Consider the following 24258-nt stretch of genomic DNA (forward strand, 5'->3'; position numbering starts at 1 on the left):
CACCGACGCCGTGCAGGAAGATGTAGCCACAAGCAAGTGGTGGGGCGCAAGGGGCAAGGTTTCGTCTATACCCGTCTATACCCCTCTTGTGCGTTGATTCTATTATCTTGTGATAGCATTCATGTATCTCCAATGACATGTGTAATTTCCGCTAGTCCTGTTCCCCATGCATGAGCACATAGTAAAGGTTGCTTGGTTTTCTCTGTCTCTTCTTCTGTTCCACACCTTTCCATGCTGAAATCTTCCAAACCCAAACCCAAGGCCTCGGGAAAAAAGGACCAAACGGTCAAGAAACCCAAGTCGACTTTGAACGACTTCTTCCCCACCATGGTTGAACTGACAGCCGCTAGCGGAGGTTCTGGTCAACCCATGACTGTGTCTCGGTTTACGCTCAGTCCAGAGCAGACCAGTATACATAATCTGGTCGTTCATGAAGGGAAGAATGTTTTCTTTACAGGGGCTGCCGGTGAGAGCTTGATTGTCTGGTTGCGATGACAAACTGACCACAAGACAGGGACTGGGAAGTCTCTGCTGTTGAAGGGCATTATTGCATCTCTTCAACGGAAGTATTCCAAAGAGCCTTTGGCTGTGGGTATCACAGCAAGTATGGGAATGGCTGCATCCAATATTGGTGGTGGGTTTCCCTCGCGGCATGAAATTCATGGAGAATGACGCCTCTCAGGTTTCACCCTACATTCCTGGGGTGGGATAGCGCCTACCAAGGAGGATCTTCGAAGTATAATCAAGTCAATCCGCATCAACAAGCAGGCTGCACAAAGATGGCGATCGGCACGGGTCTTGATTATCGACGAGGGTAAGAGGTGCTTAGATTGACTGTCATATACCGTTGTTATATGCCTCCTAGTTTCAATGGTAGATTCTGTCCTGTTTGGTCGTTTGTCTGAGATTGCCAAAGAGTTACGCAAAGCAGCCAACACTCCTTTTGGAGCTCTTCAGGTTTGTCTTGTCGACTTATCTTAGAACCCTTTGTCTGTCTGATACAAAGTGTAGCTCGTTGTATGTGGGGATTTCTTCCAGCTACCTCCAGTCACCAAAGGCAGCCACGAGCCGTCGTTTGCTTTTGAGTCGCCTGCCTGGAAAGAAAGCCTCCACTATTCATTGGAACTTCAGCAGGTTTTCCGACAAAGAGATAGCGGTACGTGAAGATTGTTCCCTTACTGTCCAGTTCCTTATGATTCTTGTAGACATGGTGGATGCTTTGAATTCTCTCAGAATCGGATCCCCAAGTCCCATGGCAATCGCACTCTTTTCTTCCCTCAGGCGCCCTTTGACTCCAAAGACGCTGCCAGGAAGCGTAGGTAAAGTTCGGAATAGCATCATACCAACTGAGCTATTCCCTCATCGGGGTTCAGCCAAGGAGGCCAATAAGAAGCACTTAAAGGGTCTGAAGTCGTTGCTGATCTCATACATCGCCACAGATTCAGGGATCTGACCATCTTTATTGGATACGCTGCTGGTCGAATCATTGTTGGAGCTGAAGCTAGGTGCGCAGGTGATGTTGATTAAGAACGTCGACGAGGCTTTGGTCAATGGTCTCATTGGAAAGGTTATCGGCTTCTACCACCCATGGGAAATCTCATTGGTTGATGACGCCAGTTTGGGGTCCACGGTTATGAGACACGTTTCTCTCGATGAAAGCTATCATGCTATATTACGACCGGATACTCAGCATGTCGGAAAAGCCAAGGATAGCGAGCAGTACCCTTTGGTACTGTTTGAGTACAGCTTACCTCGGCTGAAGGGAGAGGTGGTGGTAGAAGCAGTACTCATCTGCCATGAAGAGTTTCGTATCGAGGACCCAGAGGGGAAGCTCTTAGCCCATCGCTCTGAACTGTGAGTGGATGCTATAATTTTTCTTCTACCCGTTACTGAATGCTACGTCGGCAAAGGCCTCTGGTGCTGGCATGGGTGATGTCAATTCACAAAAGCCAGGGACAGACACTCGATTTTGTCAAGATTGATCTCGCAGGTGTGTTTGAGCATGGACAATCTTATGTAGCTCTTTCTCGTGCATCTTTGGTTGAGGGTCTCCAGGTTTTGAATTTTCGGGCAGAAAAGGTGCCGATTTTCTATTCTGACTATTGTATAATGCTCAATGACAGGCAGGTAACCGCACATTCAAAGGTTCTGGCGTGGAGCGCAAATCTTGAGAAAGTTGGCGTCGCTGATGAAAAGGAATCGAAGTCATCAGCGGCTGTAGCTGTAATGTAATTAGAGCTACATAGTTGCATCCTTCAAGTTGGCATCCTTCGGTGCACCCATAGTTGAGTAGCGTAACATGACACATCGTGATACAAAACCTTGTGTCTGAAATGTCTGTCATTTAACTGGTCAGGGCGTGAGCAGAACAAATTGGGTATGATATTTACTGTTTCATAATGAAGCTAGTCTGCTCGAAGCGATACATAATATAGTATATCCGGGCAGAGTTATCGAAGGAGAATGAGAAACAAAAATTTTTAAAAAAAGTATGATTGAATTGAATCAAGCGTCTTTTCAGTTCAAAGATGATACTATGCATGTAAAGCTGGCAGCAGAAAGATTAGGGTCGGCCTTAAGTACTGCTACAACGTGGTCCCCATGGGCTTGATCTTGAGGCCTAACTCCAGCCAGTCGTGTTCCGTTGAGACAAATCGCAACATTGCCACAATACCCATGAAAGAAACCTTGAGGATTGTATGTCCTACCCTGGAGGGCGGTACGCACATTCACAGGTAAAAGGCGGGTTTGCAACAAGCGCGTCTCCCAGGATGGTATGTTGATGATGAGCTGGAAGGTAGAAGTAGGGTAGAACTTATAGGGACTCCACCAGGATTGCGTCGTGCGAAGGGCGTAAGAGATGTTTCCCATGGAACCCACAATTGCAAGAGAGTTGAGAACTTGCAAGTCCCTGAGGGACATGTAACCGCTAATGGGGTACCAACCCTCAGGGCAAGTATATGCTATGGGAGACCCCATTAGAATGATTTTCAAAGCAAGGTGTGATAAACTTATGTAGTTGTAGTCGGAGAAAACGGAGGGTGGTGCCAACTTCACGAAAGATGAGAGGGCCCAAATGAAGAAGGTCATTGGTTAAACCAATGTCAAGTCGGGTGAGGCGAGGCGCACAAAGAAGATGAGGATAAGTTTCTGTGAGCTTGAGATATGGGACAAAGGCGTCCTCAGCATCTGGGAGGGAAAAAAGCTGAGAAATCATATGTTTGAAACTATCGAGGGAAACGGCTTCTTGAAAGGTTCGCATGGGAGTCGGCACGCCCAGTTGTGGCAGAAGGACATGGAAACCAGGAGAACGAGTCGTGATCGAGCGAAGAGTGGTAGGTGGAGGACAAGAGATCTCTGGAGCAAGGTAAGTAGAGATTCCCCATCGTGCACACCATTCCTCCCTATGTGACAAAGACCTTCTCGGAAAGGTGGGCTGAATAAAGAAAGATTAGATAAGAGAGTGTTTGAAGGAATTATTACTTACGATATTGCCATTAATCAATCCTGATATTTCCAGAGATCTAAGGCGGGTGCCAGGGGATAACATAGCCTCGACGCTATGTGATTCATTGCCCGTGGTTAGGAAGGTTACGTTGTGCACCTTCAAATGCTGGATGTGAGGTGGACACAGAAACGGGAACGGGATGATCGGGTTGTTGGCAATCTGGCAGTTGTGGCCTTGAATTGTGAGGGACTTGAGGTGGGGAAAAAGGGAGAAGAAGAAAGCGACATTGGCCACGGACCAGTTGGTGAGATTCAGAGAGACTGCCCGGTTACCGACATTCCAGATACGGGAGAAGGTTGCTATGCCCATTTCCTCGCCATGGCAGATACGTTCAATTGTGGCTGGCGTATACATGGTGCGCCAGTGGGAGGGAAGACTCAGTTTGAGGTGCGTATGGCTATATTGACTGGCTACAGCATGTGATGCTTTGTCCAAGAGGCGAAGAGATATCAGGGTGGATTGATCAGAGAAATCGGTTATGCGATTTATTAATTCTAGCGGGAGTGACTGATAGCCTGACGGTGAAGCCAAAGAGGTTGACGGAAGATCAGGAAGCGGAGTATGGGTCTGTGGACTGATGGTGGGCAACCGGAGGAGCTGTGCATAGAGAGTACTGTTATAGAGGGAGGCAATTTCGGTGACAGCCTCCTGAAACCGGTAGTAAATATGGTTTCCTGGGAAAATGAAATGAAATGAATGATGAGGGTCTGGATATTGTGGAAATCGTACCTTCCAGATGACTCTGCATCCTCTCAGCAGGAGTATCATCGGCATCATACATGTCAACTAAAGTACGGACCAAGGAAAGGTCGAACTAAATGAGAATCAGGGTCAGTAGTTGAAGCTTAGGCGATAAGCTGGCTCCACAAACTGGTCCTTCTTGAATGAGTACAACAAGTTCAAATGTAGGCAACTGTAAAATAGCCTGACTCGCAATTAATTGCAGCGCCATGATGAACACTGGGTGGTACGTACTGAAGGTGGCTGTTGGCCATGAATGGCAAATACGTGCATGGTTGAAGGCATGGTAATTTTGAGAGAAATAGGTGGTCAGCAAAAGCGACACAAATGAAGATACACTGACACGAAGGAACACTGACTGTGGAGATATTTATGCTGGGATGGCTTGGGGACGGCTCACGGGAGGGGCACGAGGTGATGCGGAACACGGCGTTTGTTGGCATTGAAAGAATGGATGTCGAAGTTGAACAACCCCAAGAGAAGATATACAAGTACAGAGCATAATGCGGTAATCAACCAAGGGATAACCTAAAAATTTAACCTTAGCAAGCCGGACGATGACATTACGATTGGATTGACAACCGTAGAAAATGTGGTTTGTAATACGAGGTCTTAATCGGAAGGAAATATATGTCATGAGAAAGTTACTCGCGCATGGGGAATCGAACCAAGAGCAATAGGGTAATAAAAATTAGATTACATAGTATCACATTACCAATCCGCCGTAATACCATACTTAGTACTGGAGGTAGAGGCATATCATTGCAATTCGCTTGTTTCAAAGACAGGATTTTTTGCCGGTCCTCGTTGGCTGTAAAGACTTTGCTCCCTTCGGCAAGGCGCAAATCAAAGTTAAGTACTCTATCAATGGCAAATTCTGAGATATATTGGAGAAGGTGACAGTTAGCGCACTCATGTTAACCCAAGGGTATACGGATACATATACGCACGCTGCCGCTAACTAATGATCATGGTAGGGATGCTAGCGAAGAATGTCATCGCAGGATCTTGAGGGGCGAAACTTCAGCCTGCTAGTTTAATATCCATTAACATGAACGATTCTTAGAGATGAGTATTCGAAGTTGAGAATCTTGAGACGGAGGTACCATATGGCTTCAAGGGTGGAGTCATGTACACAAGTGTAAGAGAAGATCTGATCGGGAGGGTTATATCAGAGGCGGCAGGACCATAAAGGAATGGAGGCGGGGCAGGCGGCAAGCGTGACAATGGTGTTTGGCAAGAGGTTTTGGAGGAAGGCCAGGGGACTGGGGTGCTTGGGCCGGACAGCGACATGGCGCCGTTCAGGACAGGTCACAGGGGCCCAGGTACCACGGAAGCAATATTCGGAAATGAGATCGGGATCGGGATGGTCCCAATCGACTAATCACTCTCTACAGCGATCCATGTCGTGTAATAGGATAATCATGATCAGTATGTGTACCCTCATCCATGACTGATTGATGTATCACCCGGCTGGGTAATCATCTAAGCTGATCCAAGCCAGAATTGCCTTGCTCAAGAGTAATACAAGAGTTAGTTGTCAATAAGGATGTACGTCGTCGAAGCATGTAAAGTGTATGATAAGTGTCTTTCCAGGAGAAGTCCCGGAGTAAGCGATGTGGTAGACTGTAGAGTTCATCAAGGACGGGCATCTTCATATCTCCTAGTCACTTGATTTCACTGGAAACCCGTTCTCCTTTAAGAATGCACAATGTTCATCTTGGTAACCTCTCATCGTTGAATCCGTGATACGATGCCAGATGGGGAGTCCTCACTTTCACATCAGAATCTGCTCGAAAAGATCAGAAATGGACTTATATCCAAAAAAAAAACTAGATTTTTGTCGAGAACAATACCATTGCGAGGTGTTGGTGCTTTGTTGGAGAACGGAAAATATTTCCCAGCACTTCATTTGCTCAGGTTCGAAAGTCGCTTCTGAAGATACCTTTCAAGGACACCAGAATAAATGCAGCTGGACCTTTTCCTCGAAGTTGTCTTTTCGCAGCACGTTTGGTGTGCCGGTCGGCGCCAGGACCCAATAAGGAACGGAAGGACTCGGCATTCGGCATTCGCCGTTTTACACAGTCATTCCGGACCGGACTTTCTCAAACAAGCGGGCTCTATTTTCAGCCCTTGACCGGTGATCACTGAAGTTTTTGATTCCTTCCTTTAGGATCATCAGTTACCGGGAGTTAAGTATTGCTCTGGAACCTATCTACCACTCTCAGCGAAGTACCATCGAAGGTATGTAACACTTTCGTGGCCATCTGGCGTACCGAATGATATCGTCTCGTCGCAAGAACTTAGCATAACGAAGACGGACACGGACTCTTGTTCACATCGAACGTTACGCCCGCCTCCACCTATGAACAATGCACTGCAAGAAAGCTCCCAAAGTGTTTCGTTGAGTATTCTGTTGTGGGGCTTGTACTGCCTAAGATGTGATGCTATCATGTGTTCTGACCATCACTAGAGCGTTGAAAAGCTATTGTATTGAGTGACTCATCTTCATACGGATCGTTGATTCTGGTTTAGAATAGTATTAGTCGTAAAGGAGGAAGGATACAAAGTCTTCCATCTGGCAACTACGAATCGTGAATGTTGATTTCCAGTTTTATTCGTTCTTCGATCACTGAAACTTCCTTTCAGATACTATGGGCTAGATTCCTTGATGAACAGCGTATGTGGGGGACCCCCGGTGCCAAATCATGGTTTTATGATGTTTTCCGGTACATCCGGTCAATGTCCTCGCCCAATACAAACATACAGCAGCACGCTTATATGAACTCTGAATAAAGGTATCTGTGAGTAGTCTTGTCATGAAACCAGGGAATTAAAATTGCGTCTTTCGTAGTCTCGTTCGAGAGCCAAGCATGAACGGCAATAAAGTGTAGCCGGACTAACCCAACACAGACTAGCGAATCGCAGTGCTTTGCACTTTCACTGATGCTGATGGAGCTTGCATTCAGTCGCCGCTCGCGTCGTGTGCGACAAGCAATCGATAGCTTCATATTGAAACGCTGGTCCCTTGGTTTCGCTCCCTCCCAATGATCGGAACAAGACTCCTGCCCGACTGCTGGTTGGATCTCCCGTTGCGGAGTGATCAACCACACAGGAAAATTAGATCCACTGGATTCCCGTGATACTGTAGACACTTAAGAAGCTGCTTGAGAGAATTCAAGTTCTTGTCGACATCAACCATGGGTTCTTTCCCAATACCTGAATCATATTTTATCGGCCTTGGCTGTGAAATATTCTTGCACGGTATGTCCTTGGTGTTCTTATACTTGCTGTATTATTCACGATAATTCAGGACTTTACACCGGCCTGTTCCTGACATCAACATATCTTCTATTGTGCGAAAGGATACAGAATTTCACCAGCAACATTATTGACCATTGTTCTGTTTCTAGGTTCAAGAAGAAGAAGAGTCGAGTCATTGCTGTCATGACTCTCGTTAATATCCTCATGTACATTGTGGCTACTGCCCACTTGATCATCAATTTCAAACAGGACTTGTCAGCATTCCTTTCGATATATCATAACAATGCCAATGCCTCAAGCGTATTCCATAATACCTCATCTGCGATACAGTGGTCGCAACTTATACTAGGAATTGTGAATGTGCGTGAGTTTCCAGAAGTTGATTGTCGAGCTTCTGCTTAACTTAACTAACATAGATAGCTTTTGGCGATGGGATCGTGATATGGAGAGCATGGATTTTATGGAATCGTAGGCGGTGGATTATCGCCTCATCAGTGGTTCTTCTTCTGGTAACCGTAGGCAAGTATTCAGTATTTAGACGTCGTCGTTCATGCTGATTTTTAGCATACCTCAAGGCTCAGGAAGTGGGCTTGTATACACCGTTGCAATGACACCAGCAGGTGTCACTTTCACTGATTCCAGTGTTGAGAGCTGGGCCATTGCATTCATCATTTCAACGTTTTCAACAAATCTGTGGACGACGGCGCTTGTTGCCTATCGTACATGGTGAGTTTTGTCTTGGACAAAAGTTTTCACCGACTAAATATGAAAACCATTCGGAAGGTCGCACTTCAAGCTAGTCCGTCATCTCACCGGCATCTCCATCCTGGGTAGCTTTCGCAAGCAAAGTGCGATTCTCCCTATTCTGATTGAGTCTGGCACTTTATATTGCTGCACATGGGTATGCCTCATGCTCCTCTTCATCTTTCTGTCTGACGACGTTGAATCCCAACAGCTCATCGTCATCGTCATATTTATTTCCTCAAGTAATGCAATCTATGTCATGATAGACACAATCTCCCAACTGACGGTCGGTTGTTGCAATTCTAATGTTTTTGGAGATACTAACAGGAGACCAATAGGCTATGTATCCGACTCTTATCATTACCCTTGTTTGCATTAAGTCCACCCTTGATGTCGCCATCGAAACATTTCATCAAACTCAGACGAATACTCAGACCCAAAGCCAGTCATGGACTCGAAGGCCTCCTGCTCCAACACAGGGATCATTAGATGACTTTACAACTACAGTTTCTTCAGATCGAGGCCTCGGGAGTACCTTGGATACTTCAGAAGATCCTAGTATCGAATCTGTGGTGGATAGGAAAGCATTATATCCGAGTCCCACGGAGTCGGACGATGCTCTCAGAGACTGTACTCATGGTATAGTTTAGGGCACGCATGCTGTACGACTTCCTCGGAACCTAATTGATGGAATGTGTTTATTATCTTGAAGAAAGTACAGTGTGAAAAGTGTACATTGTAACGACACGACAATGCTAGTAATTATCATGTATTCCACCGTCGTAGGATCTACAAAATAAAACATGCTTGCCTGCTAGTTAGCATTGTTTGTGTAGGCGTAGCATTCGTCCTGGCTGGCCAGAGGATGAAAGAGGGGATACTCACACATTCAATCCGCATCCTCTGCAACAAGAGAATAAATGATGCTTATGCCAGTTGAAGTATATGCATCGTAAATGATTCCTGAGGTGAACAACGTAAGCGAACACAGGAAATTAGAAAGACTGAACACATCAGGAGTATCAGCATCGAAGACACCTAGATTACAGGACCCTGGAAGAATGTGGTTTTGCGTCAGAACCGACCATAGATATACGCATGATGTTCACCATGTGAGAGTCCGTCAGGTCGTCCACATCACAGTTATCCCCGCTGGTGCACCTATCCTTGTCATCGTTCTCCTTGTGAGTCCCCATGCTCATCGGAACGCGATACGTGGTCTCCGCGCAATATCAAGAGGTTTTGAGGAGAGGAAGGTATCGTTCCGGCAGGACCTGGAGCTCAATCTTTACTATCAAAACACAAAGAGAAATAGAATACTCTCTCACGATGAGCTCGTCTTCGCGCGTAAATCTCAAAGTCAGCACCGTTTCTACCAAAATCTCCGGCTCTCAAAACCCGAACTTATAAACGCGTTTTCTGTTCCCACCTCGTGGTTACGCAGTCCAAATGGAATAAGAAAGAAAAGACGTACGAAAGCGACGTGTGCAAGAGTGGACTGCGTGGATGGATGTGATTGAGTATTCCCCTTCATGCAGAGGCGCCCTGTATCCCGTCAAGCAGTGGAAGCCCTTCATCAATCAATCGATCATCGTCTAAGGTCATCCTACAACCCGCTTGCAGGAATACGATCCATCGTGTCAGTGCAAAGTTCTGCCCTTAACTATATCCGTTGAAGCGTCGGTCTGCCGGCCCGGAGAGAGTTGTTCACCATGGCTGTGTATTATCGGCATTCTCCACTCTTCCGGATTTCTGAGACTGACCACTACCGCAATGAACGCACTCAGACTATTCTCCAGAAGTCTTTTACGAACGCAATCGAGTCATTCGATGAAAGGACTTGGGACATGGAACCATCTAGCTCTTCGAATTATGTGTACGAGTGACAAGAATCCCGCAGTCGAAGCAGTGAGAAACGCTCTGACTGAAAGCACCTTTAGTCATGGCCAACTCGAGGTGCCCTCTGACAAGCTCTTACTCTTTTATTCCATGAAACAAAGGGGGATGGAAGGAGCAGCACGGCTAGTATACGATTCCAAGCTCGTGCTCTCCCTCTAATCTATTTGACCAGTGTTTTGAATCTTGCTAATGCTTCTGAAGACTCTCTTCACGACCTCTGCGAAGCAGCAGATGCAGCAGGATTCGGTCTAGGTAACCAAAATACATTCGACGAAACGTACCGCAAGTCCAAGGAGCTCAACACCTCCCGATTCGCCTGTAACTTTGATCCTCGAACTATGAAGATCTTCGACCAAGTACAGACTGATCTCATTGAGGGTGACGACGAAATCGAGAAGGTCTTGCGTCCTGAACTTTACAAATTAAACATCTACAGTATGTACCTTCGGTGTTAAAACGTCAGATACTAGACTGAGATATCCCTTTCAGGTGAAGGAGACTTCTTCAAGGCACACAAGGACACCCCTCGTGCTCAAAATATGGTAGGATCTATGGTCATCGTCTTTCCTACGGTCCACAAAGGTGGATCCCTCGTTCTCCGCCAAGATGGCCAGGAATGGACCTTTGGTGCTGAGAAGATGCTTGCGGACAGTACGCCTGAGGTCCCGGTGATCTCATACATCGCATTCTACGGCGACACAGAGCACGAGGTTCTCCCTGTAACCTCGGGTGTTCGGGTAACTCTAACGTACAATCTATATCTCGAGGACAAGATGCCGACTGCCCCCGCCCTTATTACCGAAGCCTCTAGTAATCCTACACCGGCTGATGTTCTGAAGACGGCTCTCCAAAAACTATTGAAAGATGAAACTTTCCTTCCCAAAGGAGGCCTTCTGGGGTTTGGTCTCCAGCACCAGTATGCGATCTCTGAGGATTGCGGGGTAGAACAAAGTCGAAACGAACTACGGCAATTGGCAGATAGGCTCAAAGGCAGCGACGCTAGTATCCTGCGAGCTTGTCGAGATCTTTCCTTGGACGCCAATATTCGCATTTTCCATGAAGCTCGATTCTCGAATGGTGTCTGGATGGCCGATCATGTCATCCCTGGGGAACAGATAAACGAGCAAGCTGAAGACATGGAAGTGTTGCTCGATGAGCACGGAACTCGAGTATCGGACCCTGATTATGAGCTGAGAGATGATGAGGAAGCGGAATCACTACCAGAGATCGTCTGGGTTACTCCGATTACGGTGTTGAATGAAACCGAGTCGCACTACCTTGCATATGGGAACGAGGCTACTGTTGGTTATCTATATGGCGATGTTTGTCTCATTGTCAATGTTGGAAAGCCCGGGAGTCGAGAGCAAGGTTCGGTATCCGTAGCATAATAGTATGTAGCGAGACTCTATGACGCCTCAATGATATGGAATCGCAGCAGATTTTATGCACTTCGGAGGATCATTAACAAAAGCTGATTTCTCCTGCACTGTTCTAGAAGTCGCCTCGTTAACGGCTCCGAAAGACTTGGAGTCAGACCTCGCGAGGCACGTGGGCTACCCGGCTTTTCAACTGTGACCATGACTGAAAAACCAGAACATCCCGCCATTGAGGCAGTGAAAAACGCCCTAAAAGAAAGAACCTTCAGTCAAGGACAAGTCCGAGTGTCTTCTAATGAACTGTTGCTGTTTTATTCCAAACGACAGGAAGAAAAGGCAGGAGCAGCGCAGTATGTGGGCATCGCTAGGCTACTGTCGTCGTTTAACATTTTTCACCAGCTTTCTGAATCTTGGTGATGCTTCCGAGGCATCGCTTCGCGACCTCTGCGATGCTTGTGATGCCGCGGGATTCGGCTTGGGTACCCAAAATACGTTCGACGAAACGTATCGCAAGTCCAAAAAGCTCGACACTACCCAATTTTCTAGTAATTTCGACCTTCGGGCTACGAATATCCTCGACCAGGTGCAGGCTGACCTAGTTGAAGGCCAAGACGAAATTCAAAAGGTCTTACGCTCCGAGTTGTACAAGTTGAATGTTTATGGTAAGAACATTTCGTGTTTAAGACAATGAAGACCAGGCTGACATTTTGGATCGCTAGGAAAAGGAGACTTTTTCAAGGCCCACAAGGATACTCCTCGTGCTGAAAATATGATGGGGTCTCTTGTCATTGTATTCCCCACTCCCCACGAAGGAGGGTCGCTCGTCCTTCGCCAAGATGGCCAGGAATGGGTGTTCAGCGCAGAGCGGATGCTTGCTGAAAGTACTCCTGAGACACCCGTTATCTCCTACATTGCATTCTATAGCGATGTCGAGCATGAAGTTCTCCCACTCACATCGGGCGTCCGAGTGACTTTGACTTATAATCTCTACCTCGAGGACAAACTTCCGGCTCCTGAAAGCTTACTCTCGATTACCGAAAATCCTGTCACTGACCATGTCAAAGACGCCCTTCAAAATCTTCTGGCAGCTTCGGATTTCCTTCCCGAAGGAGGCATGTTAGGATTTGGTCTCCGTCATCAGTATCCTTTCGCCACGTCGACAAGCTCCAAAGGGAATGTCGATGAAATTTATGGAAACCCCAACCTTGATCATCCGAGGAATTGGGGTTCTCGTGACTCTCAAAAGAGGGCGAAAGAGCAGCTCAGTCAGATAGTCGATTTCCTGAAAGGTAGTGACGCCAGCATTTTTCGTGCTTGCCAAGGCCTGTCCTTGGAACCTACTCCGCACATCATCTACCGTCCTCGAGGCTATGGCGCCGTGTACATGTTGGATCATGTCATTCAAAATTTGGACGCACAAGGGGAATTGGAGCTCGATTACCTTGATACAGAGTTGCAGAGGCTCGGCACATTGATATCGACCACTGAGCGTTGGGCCAGGCCACCGCGCACTCATGAGGGGAGCGAGGCACTGCCTGAGATCGTTTGGGTCACCCCACTTACGACGTTTAACCGTATGGATTCAAATTATATTCGGTATGGGAACGAGGCTTCTATGGGCTACCTATACGGCGATATTTGCCTCATCGTCAAAGTCGGAAAACCCGGAAACCGAGCGACTTGATGCCTTCGAACATTGGAGAGTCCCCACAACGTTGTTGTTTACTTAGTTACATCGTAATTTTGCCCTTTTACTTCAAGTTCCCACATTCCCAAAATATTTCAGGGTTGGCTGGACGAATTTATCCTTTTACTCGTTTTTACGGCGGTTTGGCTTCATGCCTAAGCGAGAGATGTAGTCATCAATAGTCTCGGTACCGGTCGTAGTACTAGCATCTGAACCATTGACTTGTTCACACGTTTTAACGTGATCGTTTACTCCATAAATTAATACGTCTGTTGCTTTACAACAGCCTGAAGCCTAGACAATTAAGAAGATACTCACAGGAATCAAGTTCATTCACGGCTTGCGTCAAATTTCCTCGGATTCCTCCAGCTCTGAACTTGAAGCGGCACGGCATGTCTCGGTACACAAGCATACCTTTTGGACGTACTGTGCTTATTTCCCAACCTGGCTGATGCCACAGAATAATCACCTTAGGATCTCTGCAATGCGTCCAATCCTGCCAGCTTTGGTCTCGGAAATAAGGTCACATTCGATCGTAGCTCAAATTGAGTCTATTCCGGCATTTTCGGTATATACAAAATTTGATACTCCGCGACAAACTCCGACACACGATGGAAATCTAGCCGCGATATACTTCGTCTTCGACGCCGTCGTCGTCCTCGATGTCCACCGTCCTGACTTCGTTGCCCACGATGGGATTGCCATCGTCGGTGCAAACAAATTCTGGTGACCCGGTCCGTGCTTCTGTTGGCAATCTACTCTCAAGGGCGTACTCGCTGCCCTGCTCGACTGCGGCACAGGCTTTCATTCAGCTTGTGCAGCCAACTTCACGATTTCAGCTGGCTCTCGACGTGTTGTTACCTCTCCTAGACCCAAACACTTCGTCGGAGGTACGTCTGGCGTCGTCAGTGACCTTCATACGTTCTGACAAACGTCCTCTTCAGCTTGCTCAGCGGATCTTGGTCTCTTACATCTTGTATTCTCTATATGCGCCTCATCCTATCTCCATTAATCCGTTCAAATCGGTGCTCTTTGTCACTTTTGTCTATGAACGAGAGAAGGCCGTCGCTGCTGCCAGCCGGGGCGACGTCTCAGTCAATGAGCAACTGGTCTGGGTGCTATGGAAGATTCTCAGAGGTGACGGAAACGATGTAAGTTCCAGTGATATAGGGCGAGGCTTGTGCTGATCATGCGGTAGATTGGTCCTTATTCTCCAAGCACGCTAGCGCGATCGCCTTTGCCGCCCAAACTTAGAGCTACTAACTTACTTCTCGACGATGATATGTACAATAGCGAATCCGAAATGTGCGTTTGACATTTTATATCCTTCTTTTGTCTCTGATCATCTTTATAGAGACGATTATACCCCCAAATCACAACGTATTACCACGACTACGACAAATACGACAGTGATCACTGCCGAAGAGGATGCTGCCAATGAGGGCATAGCACACGCGATGAAGCTTCTGCTCGATGCCCGGGAACGAGTTTTGACTTTGTCTGAGCAACGGGTGAGTCACTCAACTCGCCCGAAGACGTCACTTTCCTCATCTGTTGCTGCAGGCTGTGACTCCATCCATACATGCACTAACTTCTTCACAAATGATCACTCCCCTGGACCTTGCACCTATTATTACTAATAATCCTAACCTTGCGCACCCTCTCTTCGTCGCCCTCCTTTCAACCGGACCTTCGGAGAGTAATCTACCTTCGCCTTTCCTTGACATCTTGTCCTCTCTCCCTCCTACCCTTCCGTCGTTTGACTTGATGGGTCGTCTTCTACGTGAACCCACCATGTCCGCCAACGGTTCCATTACCATTGCTGACCTTGTCCGCACCGAAGCACTTGGCAGGTTTGTGCACGAGTGCATCAATTGGCTCGACCAGGCGGAGCTGCAGGAGAAAGAGGGGCTCGTCAGTGATGACCGCTTCGCCAAGGGTGTTCAGCATGTAGGTCGCTTCCTCTTCTGTGCATGAGGATATTAACGCAAAACAGCTTTGCCGATTCTACACATCTTTGATCAAGCTCTCGCTGGTCGACGCCGCACTGGATGCCGATACTGCCGAAATGGCGCACTTTAGCTTACGCCACTCACGATTCGAAGAAGCCAACCATCTTTACCGGGTTTTGGCTACCGGAATGCTGTGAACTGTATTTCTGTCGTCTCTTTACTCTATGGCTATGGTTTATGCTTATGTTTTATGCCTCTGGACTAGCGTCGCCTCATACTGTACTTTATCAGATATAGGGAAGATTATATTTCAACTCACCACGCACTCATGTACTCATGTACTCATGTACTCACTGAACGTCAATTACATGTCAATGTTATTAACATAATGGAATTTGTATACGAGGCAGAGCCGTGAGTCTTCCTCTTCTGATGCACATATAAAGTAACTACATCCTACTTAAGCTTTGTCAATCCATCCGACTTCCGGGCTGTCCAACTTTGACAATGAGACAAACATCGCCGTATAGATAACCGACAGATGCCTCGTTCCCGTATACCATGTAGCTCGCTTCCGTCCGATTGAATGTCGTAATCGGAGTAACCCAAACAACCTCTGGCAGCTTCACGGTTTTTCCACTATACTTGAGTTGATTCTTCACATACTCGTCGGATGCCGACACAAGTGTCCCGCTTTCTTTCAGCAACATCTCCTCCAGTTCGTCGTCCTCATAATATCCATCTTCCTGGTCAGGTATAATATGGTCGGTCATGTAGACGACATCCCAGCCTCGAGGTCGGTAAAGGATACGAATGTTGGCGTCCAAGCCAAGCTCGTGACAGGCTCGTAGAATACTGGCATCACTGCCTTTAAGATTATCCGCCAACTGCGATAACTTTTCGCGTCCTTGTGCTATGAATTCGCCGTCGCGAATATAATCGTTGAAATCGTCGTCAGAGTTGCCGTCGATTTTGAACGAGCTCGTTCCACTGCGATATTTAGAGACCGCGAAGGGGTACTGATGCCGCAGTCCGAACCCCAGCAAGCCTCCCTCGGAAAGAAAATTCTTGTCTGCTAGAAGGGTTTGCAGCGCCGGCTTCAGAACATCAACTGGTGTAGGATTGCTAGAGGCTTCGACAACGAGGGTAGGGGCAGTCGGCTTCTTGTCTTCAAGATATAAATTGTACGTTAAAGTTACCCGAACACCCGAGGTTACGGGGAGAACCTCGTGCTCTGTGTCGCTGTAGAACGCGACATATGAGATCACCGGAGCCTCGGGCGTACTGTCCGCAAGCATCTTCTCAGCACTAAAAGTCCATTCCTGGCCATCTTGGCGGAGAACGAGGGATCCACCTTTGTGGACCGTAGGAAAAATGACGACTAGAGATCCCATCATGTTTTCAGCACGAGGAGTGTCTTTATGGGCCTTGAAGAAGTCTCCTTCGCCTGAAAAGAATGATTAGTGTCTGCTATCTCACCACAGGACCTTCCTACCATAGACGTTTAGCTTATACAGTTCAGGGCGCAGGACCTTCTGGATTTCGTCCTGGCCTTCAATGAGATCAGCCTGTACTTGGTCGAAGATTTTGGTCGCTCGAGGGTCAAAGTTGCAAGAGAATTGGGTGATGTCGAGCTTCTTGGACTTGCGGTACGTTTCATCAAATGTATTCTGATTACCCAGACCGAATCCTGCAGCATCAGCGGCGTCACAAAGGTCGCGAAGGGATTCCTCAGAGGCGTCAGCAGGATTCAAGAGGCTGGAAGAGTAATTTAGAGGAAATCAGTGGCGTGGGATCATATACTAACTGTGCTACCCCTTCCTTTCCCTCTTGTTGCTTGGAATAGAAGAGTAGGAGCTTGTCGGAGGACACCTCGAGTTGGCCATGACTGAAAGTCCTCCTTTCGGTTAGGACATTCTTCACTGTTTCAATTGCGGGATTCTGAAGTTTGGTGCTCATGGTTCGTGGAAGAGTTGTATAAAAGTAGTCAGACTGATTCGGTGCCGTCGACGTAACTCAGACTGACTCCTAAACGGCGTGGGAAATAGAACTTGGGAAGTCATTAATTCTTTCTGTGTTTGTCACTGCCGTCAGAACACATGGCGCTTCGGCATGCTCGGCTCACCCTACCCGGTTTTTTTCTTTTCTCCGTTTCTCTAATTTATTTTTTCCAGATTGAGTCACAGTACACAACCAGTCATTCAAAATTACTGTTCATTTAGGCCAAGCGCCACGGAATATTCTACCAGACACAAACGAGTTCAAACTTCAATGTTCTTCGGCTATCAAGACCATCACAGCAGCCGATTCCGACAGCAGCGAACACATGCCGCTAATCCACAGTGGGTACAGACCTGGTACAGTGTTAGGATGCTCGCAATAGGACCTGCTAAATGGCGATAACTTACAAGAAGATACTCCCGCAAATACCAACTGCATTCTTCGCATCTCGCTCCCCCATTTCTTCTTCTCCAGCTGTGTCGGACGCAGGTCGTGGTTGGATCTCAGCTGCTCTGCTCTCGCTGCCACCTCTCTCTGGAAAATATCTGGTGCGGCTGCTGTGGCGCGAGGACCCATCTCCTCTTCCACCCTTCGCTGAGCAGTGATATACAATCGATCTTCATCCCACTGCGGGCAGTGGCAATTCTTCCACGGTACCGCACAAACATAGCAGAACTGCGTGAGGCACCTGCACGTCATATGATAGCAACCATGATTGAGCTCAATAATTGAATGACAGTCCTGGGACAGGTCTGCCATCGCTGGTCTCGGGCTAGCGCATGCAAGTCTTGAATCGCAGCGTTTTCGACACAGTTCTCCCCTCGATGTGCATTCTGTTTGCATAAAGGGCAGACAGCTGTCCCGCATGCCGTACATACCATGTCCGCGTCTCCTTCCCTCTGACGAACCAAGGAAAGCCGAGCAGATAGGGTTCTGACAGTAAACGCGGCTCATGGCTGGCGTTCCTAGCTCTCTGGACTTGATTTGAAAACGTGTTCGTAAGGGAAAAGGGAAGGAGTGGTAAGAAATCTCTCTCGACAAGAGGTCGGCCGCAGCATCGGACAGGGTACAGTGATTCGTCGTTGATACTAGCCTGGACGAGATCTCGGAGGCAGCCATGGCAGTACTGATCTTCACACGGAGCACGGAAGCTACGCTGTGCCCTGAGACGATCTCCGCATATAACGCATTGGGACGAGGTAGATGGTGAAGGCGGTCTGGTCGAGAGAGGCGTCGAGGTGCCCGTCGTAATTAGATCTCTCTCGTTGGTAACATTAGCATTGGTTGCCATGTTGGGGGATGATGCGTGAAGAGTGTTCTCACGAAGGCGGGATTCTCCAAGAGGCTTTGATTCGCAGACTGAGCGGGGAGCTCAGCACCGTTCGATAGTGCGAGCGCGTATCTGTGATCGTCCTCGGCCGCCTGTTCCACCGCCAGCCAGTTGGCATCTGTCTCTAAGGCTCGGCTCAGGCTCTGGGCTAGCTGGAGATCCAGCTCCATGCGCCAATAGTCTGCCTGAAGATCGAGGGCATACTCTTCATCGCTCTTTGCTACATCGCTTCGCCCCTTTCCCTTGCGAGCACCCGATATCTCTGTAATATCTTGGAGAGTGAGCTGAGCGATGAGCGCAGATGTTGCTTCGTCTATGTCTTCTATCATGGTGGGTGTTGGGGAAATCGATGATCTCAAGGGTCGTCTATATGCTTTAATCGATAACACGTTCCTTGGCGCTTAAGTATATTCACGATGTCGTCTGCTTCCGGGCATCCTCGTCTATCACTTTTTTCAATTTCCTTCATTCATGCCATATATCAGACACAAAATAGATGCTTGTCCCAAAAGCCCTCTGTCGGTTAATATTTTCTAAGTATTATTGAGCCATTTAAACGAGCATGGTCCATAAAAAATAGGAAAACAAATAAGACGAAGGCAAAAGGCTTGAGATCAGCTGTGCTAGGTTCGGTTGTCACGCTCGCACTGGCGGTATCAATATCAGTAGCAACTTGAGCATTTTCCCTTTTCTTTGAGCCGACCGCGTTGTTGACGCGGACACTCGGATTATCCTCTTTCCCATAATCCTCGAAAAACCGAACCAACGGCGCCAAGTCCTCCTCTATAATTGCGTCGTTGTACCAATCCAGCGAGCGCAATCCCTCCGACCTAAGGGCTAGAACGTTTCCTGCCCAAGGGTGCGGGGCTTTGCCTTGGTGACACTCTGAATGCAGCGGTTGATCGGGGACCCGTTGATCAAGAAGTTCTCGTCATAGTACAGTGCGAGAGTACGACCAAGCGATGGTCCATTGACCCCGAACGTCCCAACATAGAAAAAATAGGGACAACAATCTTTGCCACCGAGCCATGGCTCTCTTTCCAGCATCTGCCAGCGTCCAGGCTCATCTTCATCAACAGGACCGTATGACCAAGGGAGTTTGATGACCCGAGGTTTGAATTTCATTGACGCCAAAGAGAATAGCGTCAAAGGTGTTGGTGGCGGCACGGACTCGCTTGCAATATGCTTTGTGCATGGGCCAGTCCTAGATGAAGTTCTCCTTAGAATTTCGCGGCGACGCACGAGAAAGAGACGCACTTGGGCGATGTGCGCCTTGCTGCAATAATAGACGCTTGTACATTTGGCGCAGCGGTGTTAGCTGGAGTGTCGCAGACGAGACAAGTATTTTGCATAGTTGCGAAAGAAAGCTGCATACAGTCCAACAGTCAGTTTAGACAGGAGCCATCCGTGAGGTTGAGACGCTACCTAATGCTGGTCTGATGGCAAGGTGATGGCAAGGCAGTCGTGAGAGAAGCCCGCCAGGTTTCCCACACATAAGCGCCAGGTAATATTTATCCTAACCTTCTAGGAATTGAGGCGCTTAACGTAAAACAACTGCCAGTGTGAAGTTTCTCATACTATGGTACCTGGATTTGAGAACTAGAGAATTGTTGAGAGCATAGGAGCAGCACAAAATACACAAGGCTCACCAACTCAAAAAGTAGTAGTATCACTAAGTCGTCGAATAAAACACACCACCTTGTATGACATGGAATCCTAGAATACATCGACTTGGTACAAGATGTGGTAGTTAACAAATAAGTAGGTCTCGATGAAGGTCAAAGGATTTGTCTATCATAATCTTTGTGCAATCGGTCCTCGATTATCCGTGCGACGGTTGGTCCATGGACCGGAATATAGTCCCCTTGAAATCCTTCGGGGTAATCGATGTCAGGCTCATTCGGGTGCGTGTAATAACTAGTACACGTCACATCAGCATCGATCCAAAGAGAAGGAAACAGAATTAGCACTAACGTATCATTCCAGACCGCAATATGTGACATTCCAAGGGCTCGGTTGTCCAGTGGTAATCGTGTGCAAATCCTCCCGGGTAGAAGATCTCAATTACAGTGACACCTTCGTAGGAGGCATGAAAAGTAGATGAGTCAGTCGTCCGTTTCCGTGGACTCCAAGCAATATCGTCGTCCGGGCAGCATGCACCTGAGCATCCTTCGACATACGCTCAGCCTGCATGACATTAAGTTCCCAGCCTCTCGTCTTTCTTCTCTCGACGAGCTCTCTAGAGCCGTTACCAACGAATCGTGTGCCTCGTCTGTAAGCCTCCTCCTCGACGTGCCCTGCCGGCTGATATACGTGATAACAATTTGTCCGGCATTGGAAGGTCATCTCCGTCCCTCCTGACGACGTCCAGGCCAGAGAACTTCAATACGGACGCACGAATAGGCTCCCACCACCCGCCGACCTTAATCCCCATGAGCCGTGACTGCTCACGCATGTACTCCCAAGCTTCGGATGCAATACGCTGAGTCTGACTTCACTTCGCACAGCGCACCACGATGGGAAGCGCTCCGATCACTAAGGAGAACGAGCGGAAAATGCCATGCACGATCAACAGACAATCCCGAGGTAGCGGCTATTCGGTCTTCCCATTCTTGCTTATCTTCAATGGCAAGCGAAGGATACGCAGCGCGCATAAAATACGCATTAAATCCAGGGTGGTCGCGCCACCCATTCCCGTCACTATGCGCGAATATCACACGATTAGTGCTGGCGGTGCAGGGTGGGTGAATTTTGTGGAGTAGGCATCAACAGCAGAAACTGCCGAGAAGGCTCCGTGCCAAAAGGCTTGGACCCCGAAGAAGAGTTCAGCGACTAGGTGATAGAAGTGTCCCAAAATTGACTTGGTTCATTGACGAGGAGCTAAGAAATGCTATGAGAAAGGGTATGCACGGTTCGAGAAACATACCGTATTTCCTTCTACTGTCCATACGCGATTTTTAGTCCCTCCCCAGCGTTTTCGAGCTTCTAGAGGAGTAATATATTTCATGTGCTGTAATGTAGGTTCGCTCAGCGCGGCGTTTTCGGGTGTGTTCACCATATGAATACCAGAGCTGATCATTAGACGGAACTCGGGGAAAGAGCGATTTGAAGAGAGACGAACAGCGTGCCGTTGGACATGTACAGATTTCGGAAAAGCGTCCATCCTGGAGCATGGTGGACGATGGATGTGTGTGGTAGGTCGCCGTGGATCGTCTGCAGTGGTATGGAAGGCTCCGGAGTCAAATCCGTGGCAATCTCGTCACTGTTCCACTATCTGTAACTCAGGCGACGCATCTTCTCTCCAGAGAACATCGTGGACGCGCTTGACGGTGTTGATATCGATACTTGTGTCCGAGAAAGAGTGAGGATGAATGATATTGAGGAAATGTGTCAACAATGCTCCCAGCATTAGTAAAATGGAGTCCCTGCGAGAAAAAGGAGGTCGGAAGAACATGATGGTGGATGCGACCAGGGCAAAGGGGCCGGAACGACGACGCAGAGGCGGTTTTGTACTGCTCCACCACCAGGCACTCCGGTCAGGACTTTTCTCCGACTCAGGTTCGCGTTGTGCAAGTACGAAAGCCTCTGCATACTCTTGAACCGAAATTGTATTTCGCATATACAAGCCCGTTATTTTTGAGACTTGTCCGTGCCGTTCTATACCCGTCATAGCATTAAGGACGCGTCACGGAGCCGTTCTCGATAATGGAACAGCGTAACGCCCAAAAACCATTGTAACCTGTTTACACGAACACATGAGCATTATTCGCTATCCGTACTGGGTTCTAGGGCATACCTGCAACGACCATGTCTTGAAGGGAGTCAGATGGCGACTACGTAGCACATGGACGAACGCCATGGAGACCAAGGAAAAGCCGAGCACGTATTATCATCGGCTAATCATTTCCTCTTCGAAAAACCGTCACCCGTACTCGCATCGAGTCGGTCCGGACGCCTGTGCTGGGGGATTGGGCCACTCCCATTAACCAAGTCCGAAGCAGAAAGGAACATCCATGCTTGGCTAACTATCTATGAAGAGACATTCTCAAGAGCGTATCCCCTTTTCTAAACGTGTGTGAGCTGAGTCCTCGCCTATATTCCATTCAAACATTGACTCACCAAGGTTGAATTCATAAATTGAGTAATACAAACACGCATTTCTCAGACGCGCAGCGCCCCAGTTAGCCAATCACTAGCTCATAGAGTAAAATTCGTAAACCTTGCAGGGCTCGAGGTTCGGATTGGCTTAGAAAACTTCCCCGCGAACACTGCCTTGGGTCAAGGGTAAGCACTAGTTGCGCACCGCAGAAGACCTAGACCTCGGCATTCGCTTCATGACTGTGTACGCCTAAAGGCTAAATGCGCATGTTAGAACCAGTTATCAAATAATGAGGTCTAGCTTACAGTGAAGATCGAGGATATCTGAAATTTGATGTGCAGTACCAAACATGCTCCGAATGTCTTCTTCACACTCATTTCATGTTGTGCGTCCAGGAAAAGAACGCGGATGATGATGATGAAGGTCTGGATTGGTGACCCGCAACACGCCTCGTAGTGGGCGAAGACGCGGGGGTACAGTACTCTACTGCTATGTATGACTGTACCGCTACTCTCGTTGTAATACTAATCTACTTGTCAACTCTATGGTATGTAAAACTCTCGGGTAAAATTCTATGTAGCTTCGTGTGTTTTAGGTGTCTATTCTTCGTTGCGAAAATCATTGTCTAGGGAAAAGAGATAGGGAATAAATACAAATAGAAAAAGTAAAGGAAAAGAAACAATGGGGGGGCCCGGTAGCGCTGCGATGTAGTGTTCTATCCATCATCCTCTTCTTCATGCGGCTCTGGTTCATCTTCCCAGAGCGGCATTCCCACCTCTCGCCTTTGAGTTCCGGTCTTTGTAAAGGCTCCAGACTCCGCTAGGAACCTTGTGACCGCTTCGATGCCCTCTGTCGTGCCCAAAAGGTCGCACATCACTAGATTCTGTGATCCTTCGCGTAGGATCTGTCGATGGTCGTTGTATCGTGGGCAGGATCGTATGATGTGATCTCGCGTTTGTAGTCGCTCGCCGCATTCGCAGTCCGTCGCCTCTGGGATGTTAAACAGTTCGTAGAACTCGCCCATGTGGGCGTGCCCTGTTCTACACTGTACGAGCCTTCCGAACACCTCGCGTGGTGTCTCCTTGAACCTCTGGGTTGGTTTTAGCTGTGGTTTGAGTCGGTTTGCGAGTCCAAAGCGGCCAGTAGGGCTTGTCCTTTCCCACTCCTGTACCCATTTCTTCTGTACTCGTTCTCGCATCCTTCTCCTTGCGTTTGCATATGTGCGCTGTCCCATGTCGAACATTGTACATGCCTCCTTCGCCAAAGCGTCCGCTTTTTCGTTTCCAGGTATGTCCTGGTGGCCGGGTGCCCATGCTACCTCCAGCGATGTTTCTTCGTCCTCTTCCAAGAGCTCCGTGGCTATCTTGAAAAACACTGTTGCATGCTGTTGACCTGGTCCCCGTTTGGGACGTATAATGGAGTCAACTGCAGAGGAGTTATCGGCAAAGAAATGAATGTGACGTACGCTTGGGTGGGCTGCACGCAATCGTTGTACATTTCGTGCGGCCCACGCTAAGAAAAGAACGCGGAAATTCTACTCGCGGTCTCTTGCAAAGAGAGAATTGATGTCCACTTGCGGATGGTTCTTGCGTGGGAACACTCTCCTCTTCGCAGGCTTGTTCCTGGTGGATATGGCAACAATGTTGTCGCGGCAGCA

At 48.0% G+C, this 24258-nt stretch overlaps 9 protein-coding genes across 9 annotated transcripts; 4 read left to right on the forward strand and 5 right to left on the reverse strand.

The window, feature by feature from the left end:
• Positions 1 to 2585: 2585 nt before the first annotated feature.
• EV420DRAFT_1488742 (uncharacterized protein) lies at positions 2586 to 4534 on the reverse strand (the record flags this gene model as incomplete). Its single annotated transcript, XM_060470650.1, has 6 exons — positions 2586 to 2687; positions 2728 to 2963; positions 3130 to 3436; positions 3488 to 4182; positions 4238 to 4322; positions 4484 to 4534. 6 exons carry the CDS (start codon positions 4532 to 4534, stop codon positions 2586 to 2588), a joined length of 1476 nt encoding a protein of 491 aa, XP_060321683.1.
• Positions 4535 to 7270: 2736 nt separating this feature from the next.
• Positions 7271 to 9060, forward strand: EV420DRAFT_419993 (uncharacterized protein). The gene is made up of 8 exons (XM_060482036.1): positions 7271 to 7513; positions 7563 to 7605; positions 7663 to 7877; positions 7934 to 8032; positions 8089 to 8239; positions 8297 to 8414; positions 8469 to 8543; positions 8596 to 9060. The coding sequence occupies exons 1-8, from the start codon at positions 7450 to 7452 to the stop codon at positions 8905 to 8907; spliced, it is 1077 nt and encodes a 358-aa protein (XP_060321684.1). The 5' UTR covers positions 7271 to 7449; the 3' UTR covers positions 8908 to 9060.
• Positions 9061 to 10359: 1299 nt separating this feature from the next.
• Positions 10360 to 11593, forward strand: EV420DRAFT_1683825 (uncharacterized protein; the record flags this gene model as incomplete). The annotated part of the gene is made up of 2 exons (XM_060479249.1): positions 10360 to 10591; positions 10646 to 11593. Coding segments are annotated over 2 exons (1131 nt in total), but the record flags the coding sequence as incomplete, so codon positions are not given.
• Positions 11594 to 11722: 129 nt separating this feature from the next.
• Positions 11723 to 13356, forward strand: EV420DRAFT_420033 (uncharacterized protein). The gene is made up of 3 exons (XM_060482037.1): positions 11723 to 11882; positions 11932 to 12194; positions 12252 to 13356. Exons 1-3 carry the CDS (start codon positions 11734 to 11736, stop codon positions 13214 to 13216), a joined length of 1377 nt encoding a protein of 458 aa, XP_060321686.1. The 5' UTR covers positions 11723 to 11733; the 3' UTR covers positions 13217 to 13356.
• A 475-nt stretch (positions 13357 to 13831) lies between these two features.
• EV420DRAFT_1597639 (uncharacterized protein) lies at positions 13832 to 15728 on the forward strand. The gene is made up of 6 exons (XM_060474981.1): positions 13832 to 14109; positions 14164 to 14370; positions 14418 to 14524; positions 14574 to 14730; positions 14783 to 15169; positions 15216 to 15728. The coding sequence occupies exons 1-6, from the start codon at positions 13882 to 13884 to the stop codon at positions 15366 to 15368; spliced, it is 1239 nt and encodes a 412-aa protein (XP_060321687.1). The 5' UTR covers positions 13832 to 13881; the 3' UTR covers positions 15369 to 15728.
• EV420DRAFT_1597641 (uncharacterized protein) lies at positions 15566 to 17197 on the reverse strand. The gene is made up of 3 exons (XM_060474982.1): positions 16979 to 17197; positions 16667 to 16929; positions 15566 to 16618 (listed from the first exon to the last, which is right to left on the reverse strand). The coding sequence occupies exons 1-3, from the start codon at positions 17128 to 17130 to the stop codon at positions 15642 to 15644; spliced, it is 1392 nt and encodes a 463-aa protein (XP_060321688.1). The 5' UTR covers positions 17131 to 17197; the 3' UTR covers positions 15566 to 15641.
• A 120-nt stretch (positions 17198 to 17317) lies between these two features.
• On the reverse strand, positions 17318 to 18939 carry EV420DRAFT_1597643 (uncharacterized protein). The gene is made up of 6 exons (XM_060474983.1): positions 18446 to 18939; positions 18051 to 18328; positions 17984 to 18028; positions 17658 to 17924; positions 17580 to 17623; positions 17318 to 17525 (listed from the first exon to the last, which is right to left on the reverse strand). The coding sequence occupies exons 1-6, from the start codon at positions 18829 to 18831 to the stop codon at positions 17466 to 17468; spliced, it is 1080 nt and encodes a 359-aa protein (XP_060321689.1). The 5' UTR covers positions 18832 to 18939; the 3' UTR covers positions 17318 to 17465.
• EV420DRAFT_1597646 (uncharacterized protein) lies at positions 18940 to 20033 on the reverse strand. The gene is made up of 5 exons (XM_060474984.1): positions 19801 to 20033; positions 19760 to 19774; positions 19610 to 19706; positions 19478 to 19564; positions 18940 to 19429 (listed from the first exon to the last, which is right to left on the reverse strand). The coding sequence occupies exons 1-5, from the start codon at positions 19873 to 19875 to the stop codon at positions 19026 to 19028; spliced, it is 678 nt and encodes a 225-aa protein (XP_060321690.1). The 5' UTR covers positions 19876 to 20033; the 3' UTR covers positions 18940 to 19025.
• A 247-nt stretch (positions 20034 to 20280) lies between these two features.
• On the reverse strand, positions 20281 to 21956 carry EV420DRAFT_1623836 (uncharacterized protein; the record flags this gene model as incomplete). Its single annotated transcript, XM_060475970.1, has 9 exons — positions 20281 to 20419; positions 20477 to 20545; positions 20571 to 20741; positions 20824 to 20968; positions 21015 to 21117; positions 21273 to 21362; positions 21429 to 21590; positions 21620 to 21733; positions 21831 to 21956. The coding sequence occupies 9 exons, from the start codon at positions 21954 to 21956 to the stop codon at positions 20281 to 20283; spliced, it is 1119 nt and encodes a 372-aa protein (XP_060321691.1).
• Positions 21957 to 24258: the final 2302 nt, after the last annotated feature.

This window comes from Desarmillaria tabescens, assembly GCF_030435595.1.
Source record: "Desarmillaria tabescens strain CCBAS 213 chromosome Unknown EV420scaffold_194, whole genome shotgun sequence".
NCBI classification, from domain to species: Eukaryota; Fungi; Basidiomycota; class Agaricomycetes; order Agaricales; family Physalacriaceae; genus Desarmillaria; species Desarmillaria tabescens.

What these genes read in the sequence shown, in the direction of transcription:
- EV420DRAFT_1597639 (XM_060474981.1), top strand. Translation starts at nt 13,882, where the DNA reads ATGTCCACCGTCCTGACTTCGTTGCCCACGATGGGATTGCCATCGTCG. An exon ending in ACCCAAACACTTCGTCGGAG is followed by an intron (nt 14,110 to 14,163) that starts GTACGTCTGGCG and finishes CGTCCTCTTCAG; the next exon opens with CTTGCTCAGCGGATCTTGGT. An exon ending in TCGCCAAGGGTGTTCAGCAT is followed by an intron (nt 15,170 to 15,215) that starts GTAGGTCGCTTC and finishes AACGCAAAACAG; the next exon opens with CTTTGCCGATTCTACACATC.
- EV420DRAFT_1597641 (XM_060474982.1), bottom strand. Translation starts at nt 17,130, where the DNA reads ATGAGCACCAAACTTCAGAATCCCGCAATTGAAACAGTGAAGAATGTC. An exon ending in GGAAAGGAAGGGGTAGCACA is followed by an intron (nt 16,930 to 16,978) that starts GTTAGTATATGA and finishes TTACTCTTCCAG; the next exon opens with CCTCTTGAATCCTGCTGACG. An exon ending in GTATAAGCTAAACGTCTATG is followed by an intron (nt 16,619 to 16,666) that starts GTAGGAAGGTCC and finishes CATTCTTTTCAG; the next exon opens with GCGAAGGAGACTTCTTCAAG.
- EV420DRAFT_420033 (XM_060482037.1), top strand. Translation starts at nt 11,734, where the DNA reads ATGACTGAAAAACCAGAACATCCCGCCATTGAGGCAGTGAAAAACGCC. An exon ending in GAAAAGGCAGGAGCAGCGCA is followed by an intron (nt 11,883 to 11,931) that starts GTATGTGGGCAT and finishes ATTTTTCACCAG; the next exon opens with CTTTCTGAATCTTGGTGATG. An exon ending in GTACAAGTTGAATGTTTATG is followed by an intron (nt 12,195 to 12,251) that starts GTAAGAACATTT and finishes TTGGATCGCTAG; the next exon opens with GAAAAGGAGACTTTTTCAAG.
- EV420DRAFT_1597643 (XM_060474983.1), bottom strand. Translation starts at nt 18,831, where the DNA reads ATGATAGAAGACATAGACGAAGCAACATCTGCGCTCATCGCTCAGCTC. An exon ending in ACATGGCAACCAATGCTAAT is followed by an intron (nt 18,329 to 18,445) that starts GTTACCAACGAG and finishes CTCAGGGCACAG; the next exon opens with CGTAGCTTCCGTGCTCCGTG. An exon ending in ATTTGCGGGAGTATCTTCTT is followed by an intron (nt 17,526 to 17,579) that starts GTAAGTTATCGC and finishes ACACTGTACCAG; the next exon opens with GTCTGTACCCACTGTGGATT.
- EV420DRAFT_1597646 (XM_060474984.1), bottom strand. Translation starts at nt 19,875, where the DNA reads ATGCAGCTTTCTTTCGCAACTATGCAAAATACTTGTCTCGTCTGCGAC. An exon ending in CAATGAAATTCAAACCTCGG is followed by an intron (nt 19,565 to 19,609) that starts GTCATCAAACTC and finishes GATGAAGATGAG; the next exon opens with CCTGGACGCTGGCAGATGCT. An exon ending in TCTATGTTGGGACGTTCGGG is followed by an intron (nt 19,430 to 19,477) that starts GTCAATGGACCA and finishes TACTATGACGAG; the next exon opens with AACTTCTTGATCAACGGGTC.
- EV420DRAFT_419993 (XM_060482036.1), top strand. Translation starts at nt 7,450, where the DNA reads ATGGGTTCTTTCCCAATACCTGAATCATATTTTATCGGCCTTGGCTGT. An exon ending in CTGTGAAATATTCTTGCACG is followed by an intron (nt 7,514 to 7,562) that starts GTATGTCCTTGG and finishes ACGATAATTCAG; the next exon opens with GACTTTACACCGGCCTGTTC. An exon ending in CTTGTTGCCTATCGTACATG is followed by an intron (nt 8,240 to 8,296) that starts GTGAGTTTTGTC and finishes ACCATTCGGAAG; the next exon opens with GTCGCACTTCAAGCTAGTCC.